The following is a 24,219-nucleotide window of genomic DNA, read 5'->3' as shown; positions in this document are numbered from 1 at the left end:
GTTGAAGCTTTTTGAAATTGTGTGGTGATTCTCTGTGTGTTGTGGCTGTCTCAATTGAGACATGTGCTGTGACAAGAAGAGATAGCCTGAAGATGCCTGGACAGAGCAGACAGTGCCCCACAGGCTGATCCTGGTCACAAGGTATTTGGCAGCACCTTTGGTTCTTGGGGACATGAAGGTAAAAGGAGAACAGCAGCTGTGGGAAGGCAGCCAGACAAGGCTGGCCACCATTCCCTGAGAAAACAGCTGTCACCACTAGGCTAAAAGGAAAAATGCTTGTGTAAGTGGTCCTGAGGGAGCTGAACACACACACAGCTCTGCTGAAAGGGACTGTTTCTCCAGCCAAGGCACCAACTTCCCTCACTATCCCCTTGGCAGATGTTCTTTATCTGCCTTTGGTGTGGGGGGTGTTGCAGGCTTGAACAAGCCTGCTGTAAGTAGGTAGCTGTTTTCTTAGCCAAGCTGCAGCCCTGAGCCCTGAGGCTGTGGCTCTAGACATACCCAGAGCATGACAGTGTCTGTCTTCTGACTCACTTACAGGGAGCTTTTTCAGACATTCTGATTCAGCTTTCTTATTTGAGCATGGAGCTCCTCTCAGCTGTAGCAGCAGTTGCTTAGTTCATGCAGGGTGAAAATTAGGTCTTCTGCCCTTATAGCAGGTCCTGAAAGAGAAGAGTCACAACACACTGAAAAGGGGGCTCAGGAGCAACACAGGACCTTGCAACTTGAGCATCTGGAAAGAACTCCAGAATTCCACAGGAAGGCTTGTCCAAAGAACAGCATGTTCCTGTTGGGCATTCAGTGGTTTCCTTACAGCTGCTTTTGTGTTTGCATTTTTTCTGGCAGCATATGGTACTTCTGTCTCAGATGCTTCTGATCAGATAAACTATTCCAGAAGCTAATCTTTCATTGTAGTACAGAAATATTTTACTTTCTGCTCAGGCCTGGAAAGAACAGAAGAATCTGGTGGTTGACATAGAGAAGTCTTCACAAGGGCTCTGCAGCCCAAAATGTTGTGATAAATACAACGCTAATCTAAAGATAAAATTATGAACTCCTCAGCTGCCTCTTGAGTTTCTGAAGCATGCAGACCGTGGCTCAGATCTTGCAGAAGGCAATGGCTGAGGGACTTTCTACCTGATGCCATTGAGGTACCCAGGAATGAGACCTTGAATGGAAAGTCAGGGAGCAACAAGGTGTCTTCTGTCACAATTCAGAATAGGGTTGGTGTTCCCAGTGATTTTTTTTCTCCCCTTGCCCTGTAAACTGAGCAGCTTTGTCAACTCTAGTGAAGTGTGAGCTTATGGTTTGGCTTCTGTGCTGGAGGTGAGATCATTCAATTCGGTAAGGTCAGCACTGGTGCTTGGCAGGCCTTTCAGGGAGCTAGTCCAGCTTACTAACGTGGGTGGGAACTGCTTACCTCTGCGCTGACCTTCCTTTTGGCTTCTGTAGGGGCTTGGCTTGGTTGAGTGAAGGATTCAGTGAGCCCCAGAGCTAAGGGATGAGTGGAAATAGGAGTGTTTGGCTGGAGCAATGACTAAGGAGTGGTCCCTGTCCTCTTTGGATAAAAATAAGTAAAACCTCATGTTTTTCACTGTCTCTTTCAATTTTTGTGGTATTTGTAACAATGCACCTCTTGTTCTTCTTCTGGGGATATTTTGCTGCTTTGCTCCCTCCTTTTGTTATGTAATAATCCCTTTACTGGGATATTTACTCTAGACCTCTGTTGTCTTTATACTAATGCACTCTGTCCTCTGTGAATCCTGACTGGAATGGAATCAGGCCTTACAATGGGTACTTTTCTCCCTGTCCTGTCTGGGCTTTCAAAGCATCAGTATCCCTTCATTTTGCCCCCATTCCTGAACTGATAGGATTGAATGGCAGGAGACTTTTCCTTTCACATGCTGTGGCCCCCAGTAGATGACTGTAAGGGTGAGTTGAAGCATCCCTTTTCTGGTAGACAGGTTATCCATTCGTGGTGCTAAGAAACACATATTGCTGATAACATGACCCATGGCACATTATTTTTGACTAATCCTCAGGAAGCCAGTGTTTTTTCCACGCATTACAGCAAATGCCCTCCAATTTCAGCCATTTTTGGTCCACAAGGAAAGTGTGTTACATTTTCTGACTGAATCCTGGTGTTTCAAGTAGGTGAGCACCGTGACCTTCTGCACATGGATATTTGTTGGCAGCTCTGGTGGTTATTGTCAGGATTTCAGGGTTCAGTCTTTTGGCATAGTCTTAGTCCTCTGTAATGGATGGATGTGTTTCTGTGCCTCTGAGCAGGACTGGGTGCTGTAAAACTACAGTGGTGAGGCACTATGCTTGCACCAGGACACCCAGCCTCTTGGTAGAGGAGTTTATGCCTGCCCACACCAGCAAACAGGGCCCCAAAACTGAGAGAACAAATGTGCCCAGCTGCTGGCACAGGCAGGAAGGGTGCCTGTTAGCACAGGTTAGCATGCCATGCTTGGGAGCGGTTGCTCATTCAGGAGAGCATGTTTTGACATACTTGTTTTGCTCTTCTTCTTTGTAACTGAGTCTATTCTTATTACCACCCCCTCAATTTTGCTGGGAAAAGAATTGGTATGACTGGTGTTGCAGGATAAGCTTTGTGAATCTGGAGTGAGGGCCTCTGAAGCATCTTTTGGGCAACAGTTTGCCCAGAGCCTGGTAAAATTGGTGAAACAGCAAATAGGTAACCATGAGGTTAGGATGGTTTATGGAAAAAATGTGCATTGTCATTATCTTTGCTGTAGGTACTTCAGTGAAGGAATACAACTGCACTTATGACCTATAATGGGATCTTTGTATCTGATCACAGCAACAATTTATTGAAACAGTTGGAGCAGCTAACAATAAGGAGCTTCCTTAGGGATTTCAGTGGTAGATAGCCTTATTTTGTGTTGCTTGAGGTGGAAATAATGAACTTGCTGCAGCCATCAGCTCTGTAAGTGTTCACAAAACCATTACGTCATAGCTCGACAAAAAATTTTGTACACTGATTACTTTTTGTGACAGGGTGTGAAAACATTTCCTAAGGCCCTCATACCTTTAGTGGTTTGCCCTTTATGTTACAGTAAACTGAAAGAGCATGTGTGTTAAAGAATATGCAGCACTCAGCTCCACAAATACAGGCTTTCCTAGCTCCTGTGACTTCTAACAGGATTACTGGCTTTACCCAGTACTGCTGCAAGTCTGGCTTGATGTCAGCACTGACTTATATACAGATGATACTTCAGTTCTCTTATATTGCAAAAAAGATATTGTGTGGTCCATTCATTTCTTAGTCAAGTATGTCCATTTGTCTGGTGAGCTTTAATTATAGTCTGTATTTTTCAGGACAAATATTATAAAATTTGCTTCAGTTATGCAGTTAGGGATTTTTAAAAAGAGGATGTTCATGTATTGTGACCCTGTTTTTTTTAAGATTTTCTAAGCCTTCTGATGTTGACATTCTTGTAGTGAACTTTATCACACATTTTCTGTAAACAACCCATTGTTTTGCCTTCCTTTAGGGAGGAGGAGAAAATTGATGGACTGTTGGTTTGTCCAGTGTGATTGGAGAAGTGTCACTGTCACCCTCCAATCCGCTGTTGCTTTTGGAAAACTATAAATGTTGGAGTCAGAAAATAAACTGCCCTTTTCTTCCTTCACCTTGAGAACGGTGGTGTGCTTGTGTTCTTTTGTGTCCTATAGTGACACATGTACTGGAAGGAATGTACAGAAATAGACATAATGTATTTTTTTTCCTGTGTTCTTTTAGTCTTTTGAAAGAGTTTTAGTGGAAAACAAGCTGCATGGCCTTTCTCCAGCTCTCTCTGAAGCCATCCAGAGCATTTCTCGCTGGGAGCTTGTCCAAGCTGCTCTCCCTCATGTGCTGCACTGCACTGCAACACTGCTCTCCAACAGGAATAAGCTAGGTCAGTGCTCGTGTGAGCCTGTTTGCATTATTGAAGCTATCAGTGAAAATGTGACAGATTGCTGCTCAGGGTGCCAACAAATTCCAAATCCTTAGAATCCTAATTAGTTTCCTCTGGGGATTGCTTTTCTTGATGATTGTCTTTCTCTTTTATGGGAGGGTAACCTGTGAAATCTTCCCCAGTTAAGTTAGTGGTCTGATGAGTTAAAGAGTCAGAGTCGTTCAATAATATTTTGCTAGTTATTTCCCAGCAATAATAGAACTTACTTTAGCACCCAGCAGGCATGGGTTCCATGAAATAATATGTATTTCTTTCAAGGCATGCTGCAGTGGTCAGTTGCAGCAGGTACTTTCAATGTCTTCAGTTTTTGGGGGTTTTTCTTCCTATTTTTCTTTTTATTTAGACCAATGCATGTGACTCTCAGCAGATAGTCAATCAGACAATAGAGAGGCAGATCCAAATCCAACTTACTTTACTTACTTTTGTACTGATTTCAGCAGGAATTTGCTTCCTGAGACATGCCAGTAGGGAACATTAACAAGACACAGCTTGAGCACCTTGCAGTGCTCACTGGCATTTTGTCTTATTCAACAAATTCAAACAGACAAGGCTGTTAAGTTAGTTTCTTTTGGACCATGTCCATGCTGCTGTCCATGCTCTGCAGCTGACATTGCAGAGACTGAACTCCAAATGCTGGGAAATAAATGGAGGATTCTGATTTAGAAGGTTTCAAATATAATGAGACAGAATGCTGGTGCTTTTCATTGTAGAATTTTAATTTTCAATGGTTATTTGGGAGTTGGGTGTCCAGCCTCCAGTGCAACTCTGAACAGTCTCATTAATGGAAACCCTGTGAGATAATGTGATGCATTTTTCCATACAGGACATCAGGATAAGCTTGGAGTAGCTGAAACCAAGCTGCTTCACACTCTTCACTGGATGCTGCTGGAGGCTCCTCAGGACTGCAGCAATGACAGATTTGGAGGAGACAGAGGCTCTAGCTGGGGAGGGAGCAGTAGTGCCTTTATCCACCAGGCTGAAAACCAAGGATCACCAGGACATCCCCGGCCCAGCGCCGTGACTGATGAGGAGGAGAATAACAGGAGGAAGTTCTTCCAGAATTCCATGGCCACAGTAGAGCTGTTTGTGTTCCTCTTTGCTCCCCTCGTGCACAGGATTAGAGTAAGTGGCACACTGGTGGGGTTCTTGTGTGGAGACAGTTCTGAGCAAGAAAGGAATGGTTCTGCCTCTGTGGCTGTTATTTAATTCAGCTCTCAGTGCACACTGGGGTACTGCTGGAAATATCTTACCAAGCTGGCAGAGTACTGCTGCCATTGGGAAGAAATTCTTCCAGTGCTGTGAACAATGGCCACAGCATCAGGCAGGCACAAAGACAAAAATATACAAAGTAAGCCATTCTTAGCCTTTGGGAATGGCAAAGATCTGTGGCCCCTGTGAAATCTCTGGGATCCTGAAAATGTAGAAAGGATTATGAGCTTTAACTTGCTCCAGTGATTCTCAGCCATTCCTCAGAAAAGCCTTGCTGGAATTTCAGGGATTCCACAGTGGGGCTGCCACTGGGGTTTGTTGTTGTCATTACTAATCATCTTGATGCTAATTAGCAGGACAGTGTTACGAGGATGGCAGTGGCAAAGGCAATGGAGCATTCCTTTGTTCTAAGTGTGAAGCAGGCTGCAGGCCTCCTGTCTGCTGGGGTTCCTCTTAGTTTTAATTTGTCAGCTTTGCAGAGTGATGTGATGAAAAGACATTTTCTTCATGCTCTGGGAGGCTGCCATTTAGCATTTATATTTCCAGCTAGGCCTTGAAAAAGAGTAGGTCCTTGAAAAAAGGACTATAAAGTCATGAAGTGATGGGGCTATCTGTTCTAATCCTGCCTTCTATGCTGCAACAGTAGGAAGGAACAGGAGATAAAGGACAATCTTTTGATTAAGGCAGGTAAAAGCAAGACTAGAGAACTAGATTCTTTCTCTACTTCTCCTACTGAGTTCCTGTAAAGCAATGTTTAATTTATTTAGCCCCAAAATTTTCATACTTGTTTACTAGTTTTCTGTAGGCTACTGGGACAGGAAGAAATTCTTCTCTGCACTACACACAAGAATGCAGGCTGCTGTTTGAATAAATTAAATGAAACTGGGGGTAGACCTTGGCTATTAGAGATTGGTGTTCCAATCTTTAGTATTAATCTTTCTGGCATGTTGTTTTCAAGATGGGGTTAAAAACAGTGCCTCAAGTTTACCTTGAAAATCTCGGAGATCTCTGGAACACTGTGGTGATGAACATTGAAAAGCCAATTAAAGCATGCACATTTCTGTCATCAAAATGAAATGCAGGAAAGGAGTTAAATGAGGCATGTAAGTGGCTCACTAAGTGAGCAGTGTCCTCTTGGTATCTTCTAAGTCTCAGGGGAAGAGCAGTACCTGATAGCCAGAGGTAATGCATGGGCTCAAGGAAATAACACATGTTGACATAGACAGACCTAAACTGTTCAATTCCTAACTTCTGGGAGGATTTTTGCCTTCAGCAAAATGTTTTTAAATCAGGCTTTGGGAGCTGCATGTAGTTCTTTAAGTGCATAGCTGTAGGTAGAAGTGTTGACACGTCACCACAAGCTGGCAGTGCCAAGTGAAAATGCAGTGTCATTGCTGGCAGCTCTGAAAGCTTTGCAAGCTGCTATTAGTAGAAACAGTAATTAAAACCAAGCTTGTGAGTTGATTATGATGAGAGAGCACTAACAGGGGGTGGGAAATAGAAGGGCTGGGGAGCTACAAGCAGTGGGTTCCTGTCATTCCTGTAGCTCTGTCTGCATCATCCATTCCAAATGCCAAGGCATCTGGGGCTGTCTCAATAGGAGGGTGCTGTGCACCTGAAATTACACCACCAAAACTGCTGTTACCATGTTTGTTTGCCACATGGGGGTAGCTGGGGCTGTACTGACGTCTGTGTGTCCTCATGTAGATCTGACATGAGGTCAGGTAAGTGCATAGCTGCCCCTTGATCCTGCTAAGATTGACTTGTGTACTAATTCATATGATTTCAGCTGCTTGCCTATGTAAAGCAGTGATAGCACAGGTGGAAGTGGTACCAGTGTCTCTATGTATTGACAGAGTTCAGGTACTAACAGTGCTAATGATAATGACAGCAGTGTTTACCACTACTTCATAGTAATCTGTTACATGTTTCCTCAATTTCTAAGTAATGCTTAAATATTTAGTATTCTTTTGGGGAAGAAGCTCAAGTCTTAGAGTGTAAATCCTAAAGTTGAGCTTGAATACTAGATAAAGTGGTTATGTATATTAGAAAGGGATACTTTGTGATGAAAATGGCCTTTTCTATTACAGCTTAATGTCCAGGGAAAAACAGGGTTCATTGACTAGAATGGAAATTTCACTTGAAAAAAGCTTTTGTATATTTTTGGACTGAAACTTCCCTGTGATTTTTCTACTAGCTGTAGTTGACATGTGTAGAGCTTTCTGAGTACTGTCAGTAGCCCTTGAGTTAGCCTGTACACGTACTGACTGGACAGCTGCACATGGTATCCTTTATTTCTTGTAAGACATGACAGGCTTTGCAGAGTGGGAACAACATTTTGTTTTTCTCTTTAGGAGTCTGATCTGACGTTCCGGCTGGCTAGTGGCCTTGTCATTTGGCAGCCAATGTGGGAACATAGGCAGCCTGAAGTTTCTGCCTTCAATGCTCTTGTGAAACCCATCAGGAACATCGTTACAGGTCTGTGACTTTGCTGTGGTGGTGGAGCTCCTGAGATCTGGGAAAGCTTTGCCTTTGTTTGCCTGGTGCTGCCCTTGCATTCTGTACATGAAGGAATATGTTGATCCTGCAGGAGCTAGTCAAACCTCACAGTAGTTTAAGGTTGTTCTCCTCAGGGTCAATTGGCATTTGCGTAATAATTAAATAGGAGATGGGAGAGCCATCACAAATAGGAAATTAGTAACTTTTCAGTAGTTATCATTTGTCAGCCTGATATAATTTCTGTTAGCCTTTTCCTTAGTTGCTAAGAAAGGTGAAGACAGTACCTCGCAGCAGCCTGACATGAATGAGGAAATCTTTCCCAAACTGGTACTGGACAAAAATGAACAGTAAAGAGCACACAGGTGGTTCTGCTATCTAAAATTTGATTTCCAGCATGTTATGAAATTAGAAAAGGTAGTTTCAAGAGAGTCCAAGAAGGCCTAAGCTGTAAATGCACTTTTGGATACTGGAAGGGGTTGCTTTTCCTTTGTGCTTCAGGCATAGTGAGATTGGAGTTGGGTGCTTAGGCTTCCAAGGCTTTGGCTTCCAAGTCTTTTTTGTCTTGCCTAGTCCTAAAAAACCCCATTTTTGCTGTTATATTTTAGACAATAGCTTTTTATAATTCCTGGTGGTGAAATTGCAAGTTAGCTGGGTATACTACGGTACCATTGCCTCCAGTTCTCAAAAACATGGAACTGTAGTTTTCATCATAGTGAAGATGTATTCACTAAATTATATTTTTCTGGTAACGGGTCATTTTGGATGTCATATTTTGTTCTGAAGACTTTGTAGATCTACTGGGAAAGTCCAGAATTAAAAAGATTCAGGTCTTCCAAATGATTTTAAACAGTCTTTTACATCCTGCTCTTTGTCCCTCTGCTTCATCTTCTAGAATTAAAATATAGTATTTCAGCCCTGAAACTAACAAGGGAAATTAGTCCTAAGTTTGCTTTGACTATTGGATTTTTTTCTATAGGTCTATGTGTGGTCAGAAAATCCCTAAAAATAGTTTCAGAAGTGAAGTCTGGAAGGAAAATGCTTTTTTATGTTTTGAATGTTTTTTCAGCAGGACAGAAATACTAATTGGAATGAGGTCTTTTATGTCTAGGAAGATGCTGCTGTCTTAGCATTTTCTCAAAGTGGGAAAAAAGAGTCAAATTTACTTAAATTTTCCTTCAAACAACAAATAAAAAAAATTAATGAAGAAGCTTTGCAGTATTTGTTTTGCAGTCAGTCTGATTCAGTCGTATCTGCACTGCTTTTAACACAGGATTTCAAGACTTGTCATCCCAGTGTGTTTGTTACCCTTGGTCTGCTACAGTATTACAGTTCAAACTTTCTGTGTGACATCCATGTATTTCCTGTGCTGAAGGCATTTGGCAAATTGGAAATCACAATACACTCTGAATGATGTAACCTAGAAAAGGACCTGAATATATGTACAAATAGGATGAAGAGCTCCAAAATAAAAGGCACTAGTCTGCACAGGAAAACACAATTAGTGGTGAATGGATTTAGGGTGAAATTTATATTCAAATTTAATTTTAAAGGAATAGAGATTTTTCAGTAGACAGTGTTGTTGACAACACAATAGAAAGAATTGAAAAAACTAACCAGTCCTATTTTCTTTTTATGGCTGTGACTAGTGCCTAGGAAGTTTGAAGCAGATAGATGGCTCATTTTGTTTTCTGGTTTATCCTTTTATTATAATACTTTATAATGGGTACATTATAGTGCAGGAGGCATTTCCTGAAATGTTCTGCTTTGACTTCTTTCCTCAGCCAAGAGAAGTTCTCCCACCAACAATCAGAGTGTGACTTGTGAATCCCCAAATCTGGACAGTGGACGTACTGAGGTAAATTCTGTGCTAAGGTTTGACAATCTTGAGTAAGGTGCTGAGGGAGGGGGCAATAAATATTGAAAGAGCACTTGCAGTTACCACCCTAAAGTATTTCAACTCCAGAAATTGCAGTTATTCACAGCTAAGGCTCTCAACCTTGTTTGCTGTGGAACCAAAGGGTGTGGAGTGTATCTGTCTGGATCTCCTTGGCCTTATCCTGTCTGATAGGATGGGAGCATGATCTTGTGTATGGCAGGAGGATTGGAGCTTCGTTTTCAGGTCCCTTCTATCCCAAATCATTCTCCTGGCCAAGAGAGCTGTACAGTGTACATTATACCCTTTGCCTGTACAATGCCTTGTATTGAGAAGCCCCAGGCTTGATCAGTTTTTCCATGGTATTTTGGTGTTAGTAACTGTCATACCTAAGCTCAAATTTGATTATAAAAGTAATATGGGAGAGATAAATATGTTTATATAACTATAATATGTTCATGTACCTATTTTCTTTTTTGCAACTATTTGAAGGGACTGCAGGTGGTCTGTGAGACAACACAGCCAGATCCTGTACCTCCAAAGGCTTCTGGTTCAGCATGTCACCCTGGAAATTCCTTGGAGGGAAGTGTGTCCTCCCAAACCTCCCAGGAGAGAAGTTCTGCACATCCCAGGTACCAAAGGCTTTCAGGAGAAACGTGGGCTTATGTGATTTAGTGGTGGAGGTCACACAAGTCCATCTTGCATGCACTTTTGTCTGGACATCCTGAGGGTGCTGGAGGTTGGTATCAAATTCTTAATTCAACAAATCTCAGCTCTGGGTGATGAAAAAAATGGCAGCACTTGTTACTCAATGCTGCTTTCTTCAGAGAATACTCTAGCTGGCCTTTTGGGACAGTTTCTTTGGTCTTTTCTAGAATGTGGGAATTTAAGACTCAAAAAATAACCCTCAGGTTCACCCCTTCCAGGCTAGTTTCACCTTCAGGCCACTGGTATATTATCTGGCTTCTTTCTGACCAGATTTTCTTTCCCCCTAGCAAAGAATTTCTGCAAGCCTCTTTCCACTGCCTTCATTATGCCTCCTTTGCATCCTGCTGCGTGGCTGGCTTTACTGACCCAAAGGAACAGACTAAAAAAGAAGCACTGCTATGAAGATGTGCTTCCAGCTTGTCCTGCAGTGCTCAGGCTCTGGTTTCCAGCTTGGCACTAATAAATTCATCTAGATTTGGGCACAGAAAGGTAGAAGTAGATTTTCAGTAGTGCTGGACACTCAGTAGTGCCATAACGTAAATCAAGATTATGAGTGTTTTGAGAGATTTTGCAGAGGGAGGGCTGTAATTTTAAGTGTCTGTGGATTTAGGAGTGTCACTTGAACACCTGAAAACTCTGTTCCTGTTGCTTATCTCTTTTGAGAAATGTCATATCCAAAACACTGCAGTTTTAAGAAATGGCTTCATTACAGTGACAGAAATATAGGATGGAGTGATTTTCTGAATATCAGCTAGGAACAGCTCTGATCTCTCAAATGGGAGCTCAGGGCATCTTTTCACTGATGCAAAGGAAAAAGCTATTCCTTAAGGCTCTCATCCCATCAGGAAGCTTCCCTTGGGATTTTTTTATCAAGCTTGTTGTCAGTTCTGGATCTGTATTTAATTTGTATTACTGTGAACCAGTAAAACTGAAGGTGGGGACAGAGCTGCCTTTCTGTGTGTGAACACTACTGCTCAGAGAGTGCACAGCTGTAAAAAATAAGCATCCTTTTAAGAAGACAGAATCAGGTGATCAATTTATCAAGCAGGGTCTGGTAGTTGCCATGGGGATGAAGCTCCAGACAGGCTTTGAAGAGAGCATCATTATACCTCCTCATTTGCAGAACTCATTGATGAGTTAAAACTGTACAGGGAGCTTTGGTTGCCAAGCAACAGATAACTGTGGAACAAATGTTGTTTACTCTGCTTACCAACAGCCAAAGTATTCCTTTGTCCTTGGCCAGGGGTTGAAGGAAGGCTGCATTTCCACTTGCCCTGCAGTCACAGACAACCATCAGCTGATTATGCAAGCACTAGATTTTCCTCTAAATGAACTACAGAGTTTAATTTCTGGTTCTTCAGAAACTGTCTAAACAAATGGCTTGTTCTCATCCTAGCTGAGTGTTGCTCCTACATTCAGTATAGTTCTCCATATAGAGATGATTCAGTTTAATCCTGAGGCAAATAAACCACAGCCCTTTATCCAGCTGCTACCTTGATCAGGCTGCCTGGGAAATAGACTTTGCAGGAAGTCACAAATATTTCATAAGGAGAACATGCCTTGCTTCAGCCTGTCATGCCTCAGGTTTGCCTGTGCCACAGATAGGGGAGCATGAAAAGCTGTTTATTTAGCCCCATACACTGCTCAGGGTCCTGCAGAGACCAGGGAGCAGTGCATCACCTTTCACAATTGCTACTGGGATGACAGGTTTTATTTCCTTTGCTGGGGTACTTTGAGTATACTTCTGGCTTTTTGCAGGCTAGATCTATGTGGCACAGCCTAAGCTTTGACAAAAGCACCCTTCACGTCAGGTTTATGGGGGAAATATTACAGCATATTCCCATTTCACGTTGTTTTATTTCCTAAATCAGTTTTTCAGGTTTTTGTGACAGCTCATTTCAAAGTTGTCAGACTTGCAGCCTTTTTACCTGAAATACAGCACTAGGAGAGAAACTTTGAGTGTGTGTATTTTGTGTAGTGTGGCATATGCTGGCACAGGCTGGTCTGGAGTTTCCAAGTGCCTCCAGCATTGGCTTGTGGGGCTGGCAGCAAACCATCTTCTGCAAGTTTGAGCTCTGGATCCATGTGTTGATCCAAGCCCAGCCTTGACACCTGCTCCCTGTTTCCAGGCATGTAAGATGGAGCAGGGTTCATGTGATTCCAGTTGGTGTCAGTGCTCCATGCACACTTCTTCCTCCTTTGCCAGTTCCATGCCTGCCTTGGGGGCACAGGGCAGAGATCCAGCACTTTACTTCAGCACTCAGAGGTCCCAGGGGTCAGTACTGCTGCTGTTCCCTAGGGCTCTCCTGGACCATGGCCTTGGACCCATCTGTTCAGAATGTGGTGGACATGGGGATGACCTGCCCACACTATTTGCAGAGTTGATAATAAAAATGGCTTTTAACAAAAAAAAAACCAAAACACCAGCCTGATGTTCTTGTGATGATTCTCAAATGCCTGAGAATATGGGGCATGAAAGCGCTCTTAATTTTTATAGAATCCCAAAATCCCAGACATAAGTAAGTTACAGAGGTGTGTTTCTAATATAGAGTGGAAACTTTCAAAATCTGTATTCAGCAGACAAAAACAAGTAAAAAATCTCCAGTTCCCTCACCACCTCCAGCATTTCACACCTTCTTTTACCATGTGCTTCTCCTTCCTGTGACTCCCTTTCACTTGCTCCTTTCTGACAGATTGTCTCCTGACAGCTACTGACTGTCCAGAGGGTAGATCAGGCCAGTTGTACTCTGCTGGGAACAAAGTTGTATAAAGGATTAGGAATAAAAAGTTTGGGGCAATTTATTGCAAAAGCATTGGCTATGGATGACATATAGCTGCCTTTGAAATCTGAACTTTCTAGATTCTCTTTTTTGAAGCTCACTACAGATGCCTTGCTTTTGTGTGCACTAATTTCTACAGTACTTAGGAAATGCCATAATAAAATCCAATGGGAAATTGATAGGGCAATAAAATTATAATGAGGGTTTTAAAAGGTACTTTTCCCCTAGGACACCTTGGCAAAGAAGCTCATAATAGTAGCTTTTATTTATATAGGACACAATTTAATTAGCTTAAAACGTTAACTAACTTTGCTGCCTTACCTGCTTTTTCTTAAGTAAGGCCTGATATGTTCAAACCTAAACCATCCCTAAATATGTATTATGAGTATCAGAAGAGCAGATGCTCAAGGGTTGTCTGTTTCCTGCTGAACAAATTACTCAGCCCAGGTACTGGAGGCTCATCTTCAAGATCACAGTTTAGGAAAGCATCCCTATCCAAGAAAACACCTAACAGCATGTACTGCAGTCCTCTGGGCATCTGAAGGCCAAATATCCACTTAGGTGCCTTCAATAATGCTTTCCTCAGTTAGGCACCTTAACCCCAAAGGACTTCATGCAGAGAGCTGAGTATCTAAGAAGGCCTAAGGAATCTGAGGGCTGACATTTCTACTCTCCTTTTTTTGGAGCAGGGTGTCCTTGGTGATTCCCCCATGCCAGAAGTCTCGCTACGCCACCTACTTCGATGTGGCTGTGCTCCGCTGCCTGCTGCAGCCCCACTGGTCCGAGGAGGGCACGCAGTGGTCACTCATGTACTACCTGCAGAGGCTGAGGCACATGCTGCAGGAGAAACCTGAGAAGCCCCCTGAGCCTGAGGTTACCCCTCTGCCAAGGCCTCGCAGCAGCTCCATGGTGGCTGCTGCACCCTCTCTGGTGAACACCCACAAAACCCAGGTGAGCGGTTGCGGTCACTAAGAAAATAATTGCTGTTGTGGTGATGCTGTGGAGTGGTTGCTGAAGAGGTAGTGATGGGCACAGCTTTGGTATGGACTCACTTCAAGATCAGTCTTACAGTCAGATACCTGCATTGGTTCAGAAAGACACCCTGAGAACATTGAGTGCTTTGAAGGCAGAATCTGATGCAGAGGGTCAGAGCTGGTGACTGCTGAAAGCTGGAGTGTTGATTTGGAATAATTAATCTGGGATGAACTGGTGTAACCTTAGTTTTTAATGTGAGAATTCCTTTTAATGTGAGAATGTGCTAATGCAGTTGTCAGAATCAATGGTTACCAATGCCTTTGCATTACAGTGTAATGGTCAGGACCCACTGAGCTTCCCTGGTGTACTCCCTCAAATGAGAGAAAAGGAACTGCATTTGATACAGGACTGCACACTTCGGACAAACTCTTGTGCCAAAATATTGAATTAGGCTTGACAAACAGTGGCAGTGACCAAAAGCTCTCCATGCTGTTACTTCTTCCACTGTTATTACATAACTTTTATATTTGCCAAAAGAGTCTTAGTTGAGAAACTGTTCTAATAGGTGTCAAGTCTTGCTTCTTGTTTTTTGGACAATGAACACTGTCTTCCTGTCTTTGGTGCAGTAAATATCTTTGTGTTTGAGCTTAATTTTTTTTTTTTTGTGTTGTTTACCTGTTCCAGAGATTAAAAAAAAAAGGAATGTTGTTGCAGTTTCAGTTAATCTCCTTGTGGATTTGTGCTGCTTTTAGGTTTTGCCCTCTTTTCCTGTCATGTGCAGCAAATGCTGATTTACTTAGTTGATGGGGCTGCCTTACAAAAATTTAGCAGATATTCTACTTTTGCCCTCTGATTTTATGACACACTTGAAAAAAATATCTGTTCATTTTCCTATCAAATGTCCTTTTTGTGTTGGAAATATTGGAATTCTTGGTGTTTTTCCTAAAATTGCTACTTTTGGGCTCTGGCAGATTTTGACTGGAAGAAAGGTGAAATAGCTTTTCTCCAGTAGACCCCAGATGCTCAAAATCTAGAAGACAAGCAAAAACCATGTAAATATTGCTACTGTTTGTTTTAGATCTCAGGACTTTATAGACATTCTTAGCATTATTGTGAGAGCTGCTGGTTACTTGTGGTTCCAAGGGCTCAGCAGCAGCAGTACTGTTTAAATTGTGTTGTACTTCAGTGTAATGTCCATAATATGTTTCATCCCTGTAAAAACTTGATATAGCTTCATTAAGGCCAGGTAATAAGAATTACTCTTCAATCTTAATCTACCTGTGTGTGGAGACTTTATAGATTGCTGTGTGTGTACAAAAAACCCTCTTTAATATCCTCTCCTGGAGGGAGAATTGAAATACATTGCTGTTGATGTGTTTCACTGTTTCCATGCATGTACTGCTCCTTTGCTGTGGCTCATTGCAACCTGGTTGTTTTGTTTATTTGCAAGTTTAGCTCCCAGTGCAACAGGGAGTGCAGGCCGTGGTTTGCAGAGGCAGTGTGGATGAGATTGTCTTCCATGGGCACTGGCTGCACTAGTGTTGCCCTGGTTCTTCTCTTTATGCTGTAAAACACTTTCTTCCTTTCACAGCTGTCTTGCTTTTCTAGGCTGTTTCACTTGCAGAAGATTCCATTGCTCTTCTCTAATATTGTTCTGTTAAATCCATTTGGCAATTCCACTGGGTACATTGTGGCTGCTAACATTAGGACTCTGTCCAGGGCATGCTTCTCTCCAAGGCTGAGTTTGAGTGCTTTTGGTGACCTCTGTGTCAGTCCAGTGTATTTTTGCCATACTTCTTTAAAATAGAATCCTATTCCAGGGTTCCAGTTTGTTAAGCACAACAGCTGTGATGGAGGAAGTGAAATGGTCTTCCAGGCAGCAAAACTTTCAATTCACACCCCCTTCTTTACAACTTTGAGGACTGAAACCTGTGCAACACACAGAAGTAACCTACTGTAGGAACTTTACTGCTGTTCTTACATAAATCTCGTCAAACAAGGATCTCTGCTAGTTCTCTGCTAGAGCAGAGGATGCCACCTCCCAAAAGCTAAGATTTGCCCTTTCTGTGAACACAAGGGGTTGTATGCTGAGCCTTCTCAAGCTTGTCTGACACAGGGTTATGCTTAAAGCCTGTTTTTTCAGTCTAGACCTGAAATTCCTTACACAGTGTCATCGTTTCTACTCAAAGTTGATCAGTAACTTCTCAAAAACATTGGCACTCTGTGTTTCAGCAGGAAAGATATAAAGTGGCAGGCAAAAAGTGAGTAAAGGAAAACACATCTGCCTGCAAATCACATCATGGAGTAGTAGATTTTTGTGGCAGATCAACATTGTTTCAAATGTTCTGCAATAGAAAGAACTGGATGTGGCACTGGGTGCCATGGTTCAGTGGAGGTGTCAGGGAACAGGTTGGACTCGATGATCTTGAAGGTCTCTTCCAACCCTGTGTGATCCTGTGATAAAGGAAACCTGTGTGGCACTTGAATGCAGTGAATTCACTATTAGGGCAGGTGTAGGATGTGTAGCAGCTTGTGAACGTTTGAAGGCTCCAGTCTTGCACTTCCTTTGCAGGGGGAAGAGACAAAACTTACATTAATCCTAGCACCAATGCAGCTGTAGTGCTCTCTGCAGTGCTGATGGAATGCTAAGAGTCTCAAGTGTGATATCCTGAGAGCTGAGAGAAGTACTAATGAGCTGGTACACATACAGTCACGCAGGAGAAAGACAATAGGAACAACAAAATCTAGAGGAGCAGCCTCCAAACCCAAACTATTTTGCTGCTTTATCCATCTCATGCTTATCATAAATCCATGTAGTCTACTGCACAGAATAGCCATGTGTTTAATCACTGTTCAACAGGATTGATTCATTAAAATGCACTGTATACCACACTGTAGATTTGAAGTAATTCTGTAATTTACTTCTCTGGTGTTGTTTGCTTGATACCTACCCAGAGTAGATTTCGAAGCTGGGACTGTGTCTGTGTGTTTGCATGGTTTGTGTCTCAGTAGGCCCTACTTTGTCTTTTGGTGATCATAAACCACCTACTAAACACTAACTTAGTAACCAATGGACAAAGATACTTAATCCAAAATAATTTCACACAATGTTTTATAGCCAGAAGAGGCCAGAGAGCTATAAAGGCTAAGAAAAAAGCTATATGGAGTATTTGCTGGCCTCACTGTTGAGAGTGGCTGGTGTTGAATCCTGGTTTACTGTGTATTGGATTTGACATCTGACTCCTCTGACTCTTTAATCAAATATGCAAAGTGGTAGATAGGCATACCTTTGTACTACAAACAGTGGTGAGGAGGAGACTTGCTGCTGTGCATCTCCTACATTCTTGTGCTGATAAAATTAAGAGAGAGGATTCAAGTGTAGTTTCTGATTAGTCTGAAAAGTCTCTGAAAAATGTGTGAACCCCCAATATTTGGTGTTGCAAACACTGTAACTGGTGTTAGGCTTCAGCTGCAAAGGCTTCACCAAGTTTTTCTGGACCTTGTTGGGCATAAAACTGCACACTTGTGTGCTGCAGAAGCTGGCTCTGCAATTTGCAGTCTGGCTAGGCAGAATCTAAACCTGTCACAGTGGTCGCTTCGTCTATCCCTGACATATGGCTATCTCTGCATTGAAAGCAAAAAGGTGTTTTAACATGACCTGCTTTTTCTGCTGAATATTTCTGGTGGGACAGGAAAGAAAAAGAGCATTCAGTTGGAAACAAGCTGATATTTAGGCAGGAGCAAATTACCCTGAGGGAGTTTGGTCAGGTCAGCTGCACAAACACTCATGGAAGATTGGCATTAGATCTTTATTGAGAGCAGATGGCTGGAAGCTGAGTTTGTGCCAATTTCTATCTTTGCAGCAGGCAGGTGTGGCATGTGTTGTTTGATGCAGAGGTGAGTTGAGTGAGCACTACTGAAGCTGGGGTGAGCGAGCCTCATGGTTTTTGCTGTTGTGGGATGTTCTGTGATATAGGAAAGGGGGAAGTTTCATATGAAAAACAATGGACAGGGAGCTCTGTTATTACAAGCGAAAGATATTTACTGATTGAGAAGTCTTAGATTTCTTTGAGTAAATAAGTTTTCTGAAAATTAAGTTTCTTGAAGGGACAGTGTTACTTACTTGCAGTTTAGTCCCAAAATATGTATTTAAAAGTGGATGTTATTAAGGGCATGGATCTTAAATGAAGCACTTTGCAAAGGGTAACCATTATGATTGCTCATGTACGTAAACCAAGATCTCAAGGACATCATCAGTTACTTAGAGTCTTACCTGGGATCACAATCAAGCATGTTCTTCCATGCCACCAGGCCAGGCTGACAGCAGTGCCTGAGGCTTTCCCCACAGTGTGCTGTACTTTTTTCCCTTTGGTGACTGAAAGGTTAGACAAAGTAAATAATTATGGAAGTTTCTAAATTTTGTTCATTGATTTTTCTTTAAATGTGTAAATGTTTTTGTGTAATGAATTGGAGGTCTTTTTCTTCTACAGTGCTCCTGTGATAGTTCTAGGAAGTAGCTCCTTTTTCAGAGCTGGTTATCCTCTATTTCTCCTTGTGCTTGTCTTCTTTTGGGAGCTGCAGGATCTTACAATAAAATGTAATGAGGAAGAAAAGTCACTAAGCACAGAGGCATTTTCCAAGGTTTCACTGACCAACTTGCGTAGACCAGCAGTTCCAGATCTCTCCACAGACCTGGGAATGAATATCTTCAAAAAGGTGAGTGAAAGAAAACTGCGTTTTAATTTACCTATGATTAAATACCCCAGTGTCTTCCTAAGTAGCTGCTGAAGGTCTGCTTGGACTATGTATTCATGGGGTCTGCTTGGAATGTATATTCATGCCATATGTGAGATCATCATCCCTTTTCATTGGAGTTGGTTCTGCATGTTTTTACATTGGTTTTTATATGCACATCCCAAACGTAATACTGAAGTCTTTATTCAAGTAATTGTCCTGATGGAACTGCATGAGAGGAGGCTACTCAGGCAGTGCTGAATTTTAAGTGCCAGTGCTTGCTGTAGTTCCAGCTAATTCAGTGAGTTCTGCTTTTTTTACCTTATCTTACCTCTGGGTTTCCAACCATCCATTCCATGCTCAAGGTCGAAGAATGCCATAAAATTATCCAAGGGCATCCATCCTAGCCTCGGGCAAGGCTGAAATCCTGCAAATGCTCACAGGACCCCAGCATGCAATTAGACTCTGCCATGGGAAATGGCCAGGATAAAATGCTCAGAGTGCAAAGTTAGACTTGGGGAAATATATCTGTGTTATCTTTTTCCCTCAAGTGACTGTTTTCCATACCTCAAAGCTTCTTAACTGCTCCTGTGTCTGGTCCTTTTGCTGCAGTTCAAGAGCCGCAAAGAGGACAGGGAGCGCGAGCGCAAGGGCTCGATTCCATTCCACCACGCCGGCAAGAAGCGGCAGCGGCGGATGGGGGTGCCCTTCCTGCTCCACGAGGATCACCTGGATGTCTCCCCCACTCGCAGCACTTTCTCCTTCGGCAGCTTCTCTGGAATTGGAGAGGACCGGCGTGGCATGGAGAGGGGAGGGTGGCCAACCACCATCTTAGGTGAGGTATCGCTGTGTCTGCCCCAGACTCTGTGTCACTTCTGTCATGACACACTGGGAGAACAGCAGGGGCTGTTCCTTCATCCAGTCCTTTTGTCACCCTCTGTTCCCGGTTCTGTTTGCTGAATTTAAAAAAAACCTCTTAATTCCAAGACTGTTGTTGAGTGGAATTGAAGGCTATGAGAACCAGAGGCTCAAGGATATTTGAGCAGATGGAAGAGCAAGGAAGTATCTGTGAAAAGACTGGGCAGAATGCTAAAGCGTGAGTACACTGCGTGTATTTTCACTAGGATAACAGAGCTTGGTGAAAGGATGTGACCCAATAGGTTATTTACAGCTTCAGAGGCCTTTGAAAGTAAAAATGGACTGTGTGGATGAGTGGCAAATAACCACTGTGACCAGTCATTGTGACCAGTGATAACCTGAGCATAGCATTGTAACTTGTGCTAAGCTTTGGCATTTTCAGTGCCTCGAAGGGAAGCAGTGAAGAAGTGTAGGAAAGGGAGGCGATTGCATTCCTGAGAGTGGGAAGCTACCAGGGCATAAATGTTTGCATTACGCATCTGTTGGTAACTGTGTGCTGGGGTTCACAAGGGTCCCCAGGATGAGGGAAGAGATGAGAATCTTGACTCCATGTTTCAGAAGGCTGATTTATTATTTTATGATATATTAAAAGAAAATGATAAACTATACTAAAGAATAGAGAGAAAAGGATTTCATCAGAAGGCTAGCAAAGAATGGAATGATAATAAAATCTTGTGACTGCTCAGCGTCCTGACAGAGCTGGACCTGTGATTGGTCATTAATTAAAAACAACCACATGAGACCAATCAAAGATGCACCTGTTGCATTCCACAGTGGCAGGTAATTATTGTTTTTCTTTTCCTCTGAGGCTTCTCAGCTTCTCAGGAGAAAAAATCCTGGCAAAATGATTTTTCATAAAATATGTAAGTGACATAACTGCTCACAGCAGGCCTTGAACAACTTATATTTCAATTCACTTTTCTCTGAAAACTTCTTTGCTGGAATAATAGCTACTCTGGGAGCTGTAGTGATCTCTGTTCCACTTGAATATCACTGTTCCTGTGTGGTAGTAAGCACTACACAAGCATTGCATCTTCAAATAGATCCAAAGAATTTTCACATTCCCTTCTTTAAAAGAGAAATCTTTGAAGAGGCAGCAGTATCATTATGACAATTATTACAACAGCATGACAATTGTTAGCAGCAGTGTCATTAGTATCATTAACAATGTCATTAGTATGCTGAAAAGTTCTGTTCACAGTTTTCCTGAAGTGCATATTGGATAGAATATAAATAGGCTATTTTCTCAATGACGCTTATACTGTCTTGATATTGGAGAGGTACAGTGTTTGAACCTAAAAATTTGTTACTTCAAATGTCTAAGTTCACTAAACAGTGGGGTTTTTTTGTCTTCCTGAAGAATTTAGTTTGCCTTAGCACTCTAAAATAGTATACTTATTTTTGGGGGGAAAGAGGAGGAGAACTAAATTGCTGTAGCATGCCCCCAAGGGTGGAGTGCTGACCAGTCTTATTTTCTTTTGAAGGTGCTGTTGGTTAAGAATGCAGGTGTCAGCTAAACCAGTATGTGTTGTGGGGGAAGAGCCTTTCAGAGAGTTTGGACCATTTTGTCTCTCTGTCAGTGAACCCGCATAAGGAACCCCACCATAATCTTTGGTTCTGCTTCACAGTGTGATGAAAAACCTTCATTTTTACAGACTCCAATCCTTTAACTTTTAACCTCAGCTGCTGTCTCCAGCCACCTGTCATGTAGCTAAACAAAATCTGCATTTCTTGTTGTCTCTCTAGGGAAGTTTACCAGGAGGGGAAGCTCTGACACAGCCACGGAGATGGAGGGGCTGAGCGCCCGGCACTCGCACTCCCATCACACGCTGGTCTCTGAACTGCCAGACCCCTCCAACAGCCATGGAGACAACACAGTCAAAGAAGGTAAATTTAACACATCAGGACAGGTGTTTCACTGAAATATCAACCCCAAAAAGTGAAAGGGAGACGTACTGTTCCTACATGTGTGTGACTAATTGGTTTTTCCATTTTTGTTTCTGTATCTCTTGAGGGGTTTTATAAACTATGAAGAAAAAGGTTTCAAACAGTTCATGTTTATCTGGAGCAGTTGTTAAAACAATTGGTGGCTATCAGCAGGGAGAAGGCATGGTTTGAGGTTTTTTGCCTTACCACAACACAAAAGTGTGAACAGAAACTTGGTATTGCTATCTTTAATGGCAGGTAGCTCAACTGCACAAGCTGTCAGGAAATGTGATTGCCACTCTGGTGAGTTGCTATGTACATAATAGAACCAGTCCATCACTGAGTCATTGCTTATTAAATGTATTAGATGTCATTAGTTCATTACTTAGAATATATTTATATTTAATAGCCATAGGAAGAGATTCTTTGTTATTCTCTAGCCCTGTTACTCTACTGTCTGGCAGTCTGAACAACCCTATGGGTGTCTTTCTACACTAGAGGGTATATAAACCTACTTACAAAGCACTAGGTGTGGGAAGTTATGAGCACTGAGGCCTGGAAATCAGTATGAGTTTTAAAAATATGAGGCATCCTTGATAAAAATTTGCTCTTAAAGCCAGCTTGCTAACCTGAGCAATTCAAAGTTCCTGTCTCTGAACACTGAGAGCTTAAGGCTGCAGTGCCTTTCTCATCAGACAGCTATGCATTGTGGAGATGGTTTAGACTGTCACAGGTACTGTTTTCTTCAACTGGTGTGATGAAATTTTCCAGATTGATGTGACTTGGAAAGCTGTTTCAGATTTGTGCTGTGGTTCTGCTACCTTCACCCCTGGTGCCTTTCAGCTGTAGAGTTCTTTCTCTTTGCCTTGCCGGGGCAAACTGCTGCTTTTAAGATGAGGCACTGGATTAATGCAGGGAGAAAAATCCTTTTGGATTAGATTTAGAATGTCTGAGTTGCCTGATCTACTTGACTGCCCATTTAACATCAGCTTGAGCTGCCAGACAACTGAACTGCTAGAACAAGCTTGGGGTTGTTCTAATTTGCACTGTGTTAAAAGAAGAAATGAGTTTACCTTTGCTCCTTGTGCACATGATAGGAATTAGGAGCTTGTGATTTCTTTTGGCATTACAAACCACTTTAGGAGCTGCTTCCTTTAGGCAAGCTCAGCCCTAATCTTCTATTGTGTAGCTAGAGAGATGGAAATCTATTTTCAGGTAGCTGTTTTCCTCCCTGCAGTGCGATCCCAGATCTCCACCATCACTGTGGCCACCTTCAACACCACCCTGGCCTCGTTCAACGTGGGCTACGCCGATTTCTTCAGCGAGCACATGAGGAAGCTTTGCAACCAGGTGCCCATCCCAGAGATGCCCCACGAGCCACTGGCATGTGCCAACCTCCCGCGGAGCCTGACAGACTCCTGCATCAATTACAGCTGCTTGGAGGATACGGATCACATTGATGGAACCAACAGCTTTGTCCACAAGAATGGCATGCTGGATCTCTCGGTAATTGGCAAGGAACGAGGAAAACCAGGTCCCTCTTCTGTCAATGTAGCTGTTCCATTGAGATCAGGGGTTTGATGGGCTTTTCCTCCACCTCTTTATATGACTTCTCTCAGCAGTACATAAAGGTCAGTCAGATACATTTGTGCCTATCCTAAAAGTCTCCTCTGAGAAACTGCAACTCCTGTTACTCCTTGCAAGGAGCGCATGTGCATGTGGAATGCACACATCAGATCTTGAGTGGTATTACGTAATGGCTGTGTTCCTGGGGCATGCACCAAATCCCCTATAAAATAGTGTAAGACTGAGTAGCACCTTTCTTCAAGCACCTTAAACCTCACTTTTTCTGCTTTCCCCTCAATGATTTGCCAGCTCTTGGTGCACTGAAGCAGTGTTCTCAGGCTCACAGATGTTATCTCATGGTTTCCTTTTCAGCCTGACTGTGCCCAGCCTGTGGTTTCTTGTCTGACATCCAAGTTGTAGGCTTTTGGTATTTAGGGTTGTGTATTATTTGTTCAGACTTTGTACTGTGCCCGCTCTAATGACTCTCTGGAATCTAGAATTTCTAAATATTATTGGGAGAGGAAATAATTCTGGCTTTAAATATGATGTTTTGTATCCCTCAGGTGGTGCTGAAGGCTGTTTACTTGGTTCTGAACCACGACATCAGTTCCCGGATTTGTGACGTGGCACTGAACATTGTGGAATGCTTGCTGCAGCTTGGTGTGGTGCCCTGTGTGGAGAAAGTTCGCAGGAAGAGTGAGAACAAAGAAAACGAGGCCCCTGAAAAGAGACCAAGTGAAGGATCCTTCCAGCTTAAAGGGGCTGCTTGTGGTTCAGCCTGTGGCTTTGGGCCACCTCCAATTAGTGGAGCTGGAGATGGAGAAGAAGAAGGAGGAGGTGGAGGAGGTGATGGAGGTGGTGGAGGTGGTGGAGGAGGAGGAGGGCCGTATGAGAAGAATGACAAAAAACAAGAAAAGGTTTGTCTTTCTTCTCTCTTTATACAATTCCAAATGTACTTTAATGTCTGCTAAGATTGAGTATGCATGTGTATGGAGCTGCCCTTCTGTTTTGATCTGGTGCTCACTTGGGGTTCTGCTGAGGAAAC

At 42.7% G+C, this 24,219-nt stretch overlaps 1 protein-coding gene across 1 annotated transcript in view; it reads left to right on the top strand.

The window, feature by feature from the left end:
• The window catches only part of UNC80 (unc-80 homolog, NALCN channel complex subunit), a 124,882-nt gene that overhangs the window by 4,368 nt on the left and 96,295 nt on the right, over positions 1 to 24,219 (top strand). The window contains exons 3-13 of the mRNA XM_030951955.1: positions 3,770 to 3,926; positions 4,810 to 5,108; positions 7,550 to 7,673; positions 9,476 to 9,549; positions 10,060 to 10,199; positions 13,745 to 14,006; positions 18,612 to 18,746; positions 19,377 to 19,599; positions 21,429 to 21,569; positions 22,846 to 23,114; positions 23,738 to 24,091. Coding sequence (XP_030807815.1) covers positions 3,770 to 3,926; positions 4,810 to 5,108; positions 7,550 to 7,673; positions 9,476 to 9,549; positions 10,060 to 10,199; positions 13,745 to 14,006; positions 18,612 to 18,746; positions 19,377 to 19,599; positions 21,429 to 21,569; positions 22,846 to 23,114; positions 23,738 to 24,091 — 2,178 coding nt within the window. The remainder of the gene's footprint in view (positions 1 to 3,769; positions 3,927 to 4,809; positions 5,109 to 7,549; positions 7,674 to 9,475; positions 9,550 to 10,059; positions 10,200 to 13,744; positions 14,007 to 18,611; positions 18,747 to 19,376; positions 19,600 to 21,428; positions 21,570 to 22,845; positions 23,115 to 23,737; positions 24,092 to 24,219) is intronic.

Source organism: Camarhynchus parvulus, chromosome 7, assembly GCF_901933205.1.
Source record: "Camarhynchus parvulus chromosome 7, STF_HiC, whole genome shotgun sequence".
Taxonomy (NCBI): domain Eukaryota; kingdom Metazoa; phylum Chordata; class Aves; order Passeriformes; family Thraupidae; genus Camarhynchus; species Camarhynchus parvulus.
This window is presented reverse-complemented; position numbering and strand designations above follow the sequence as displayed.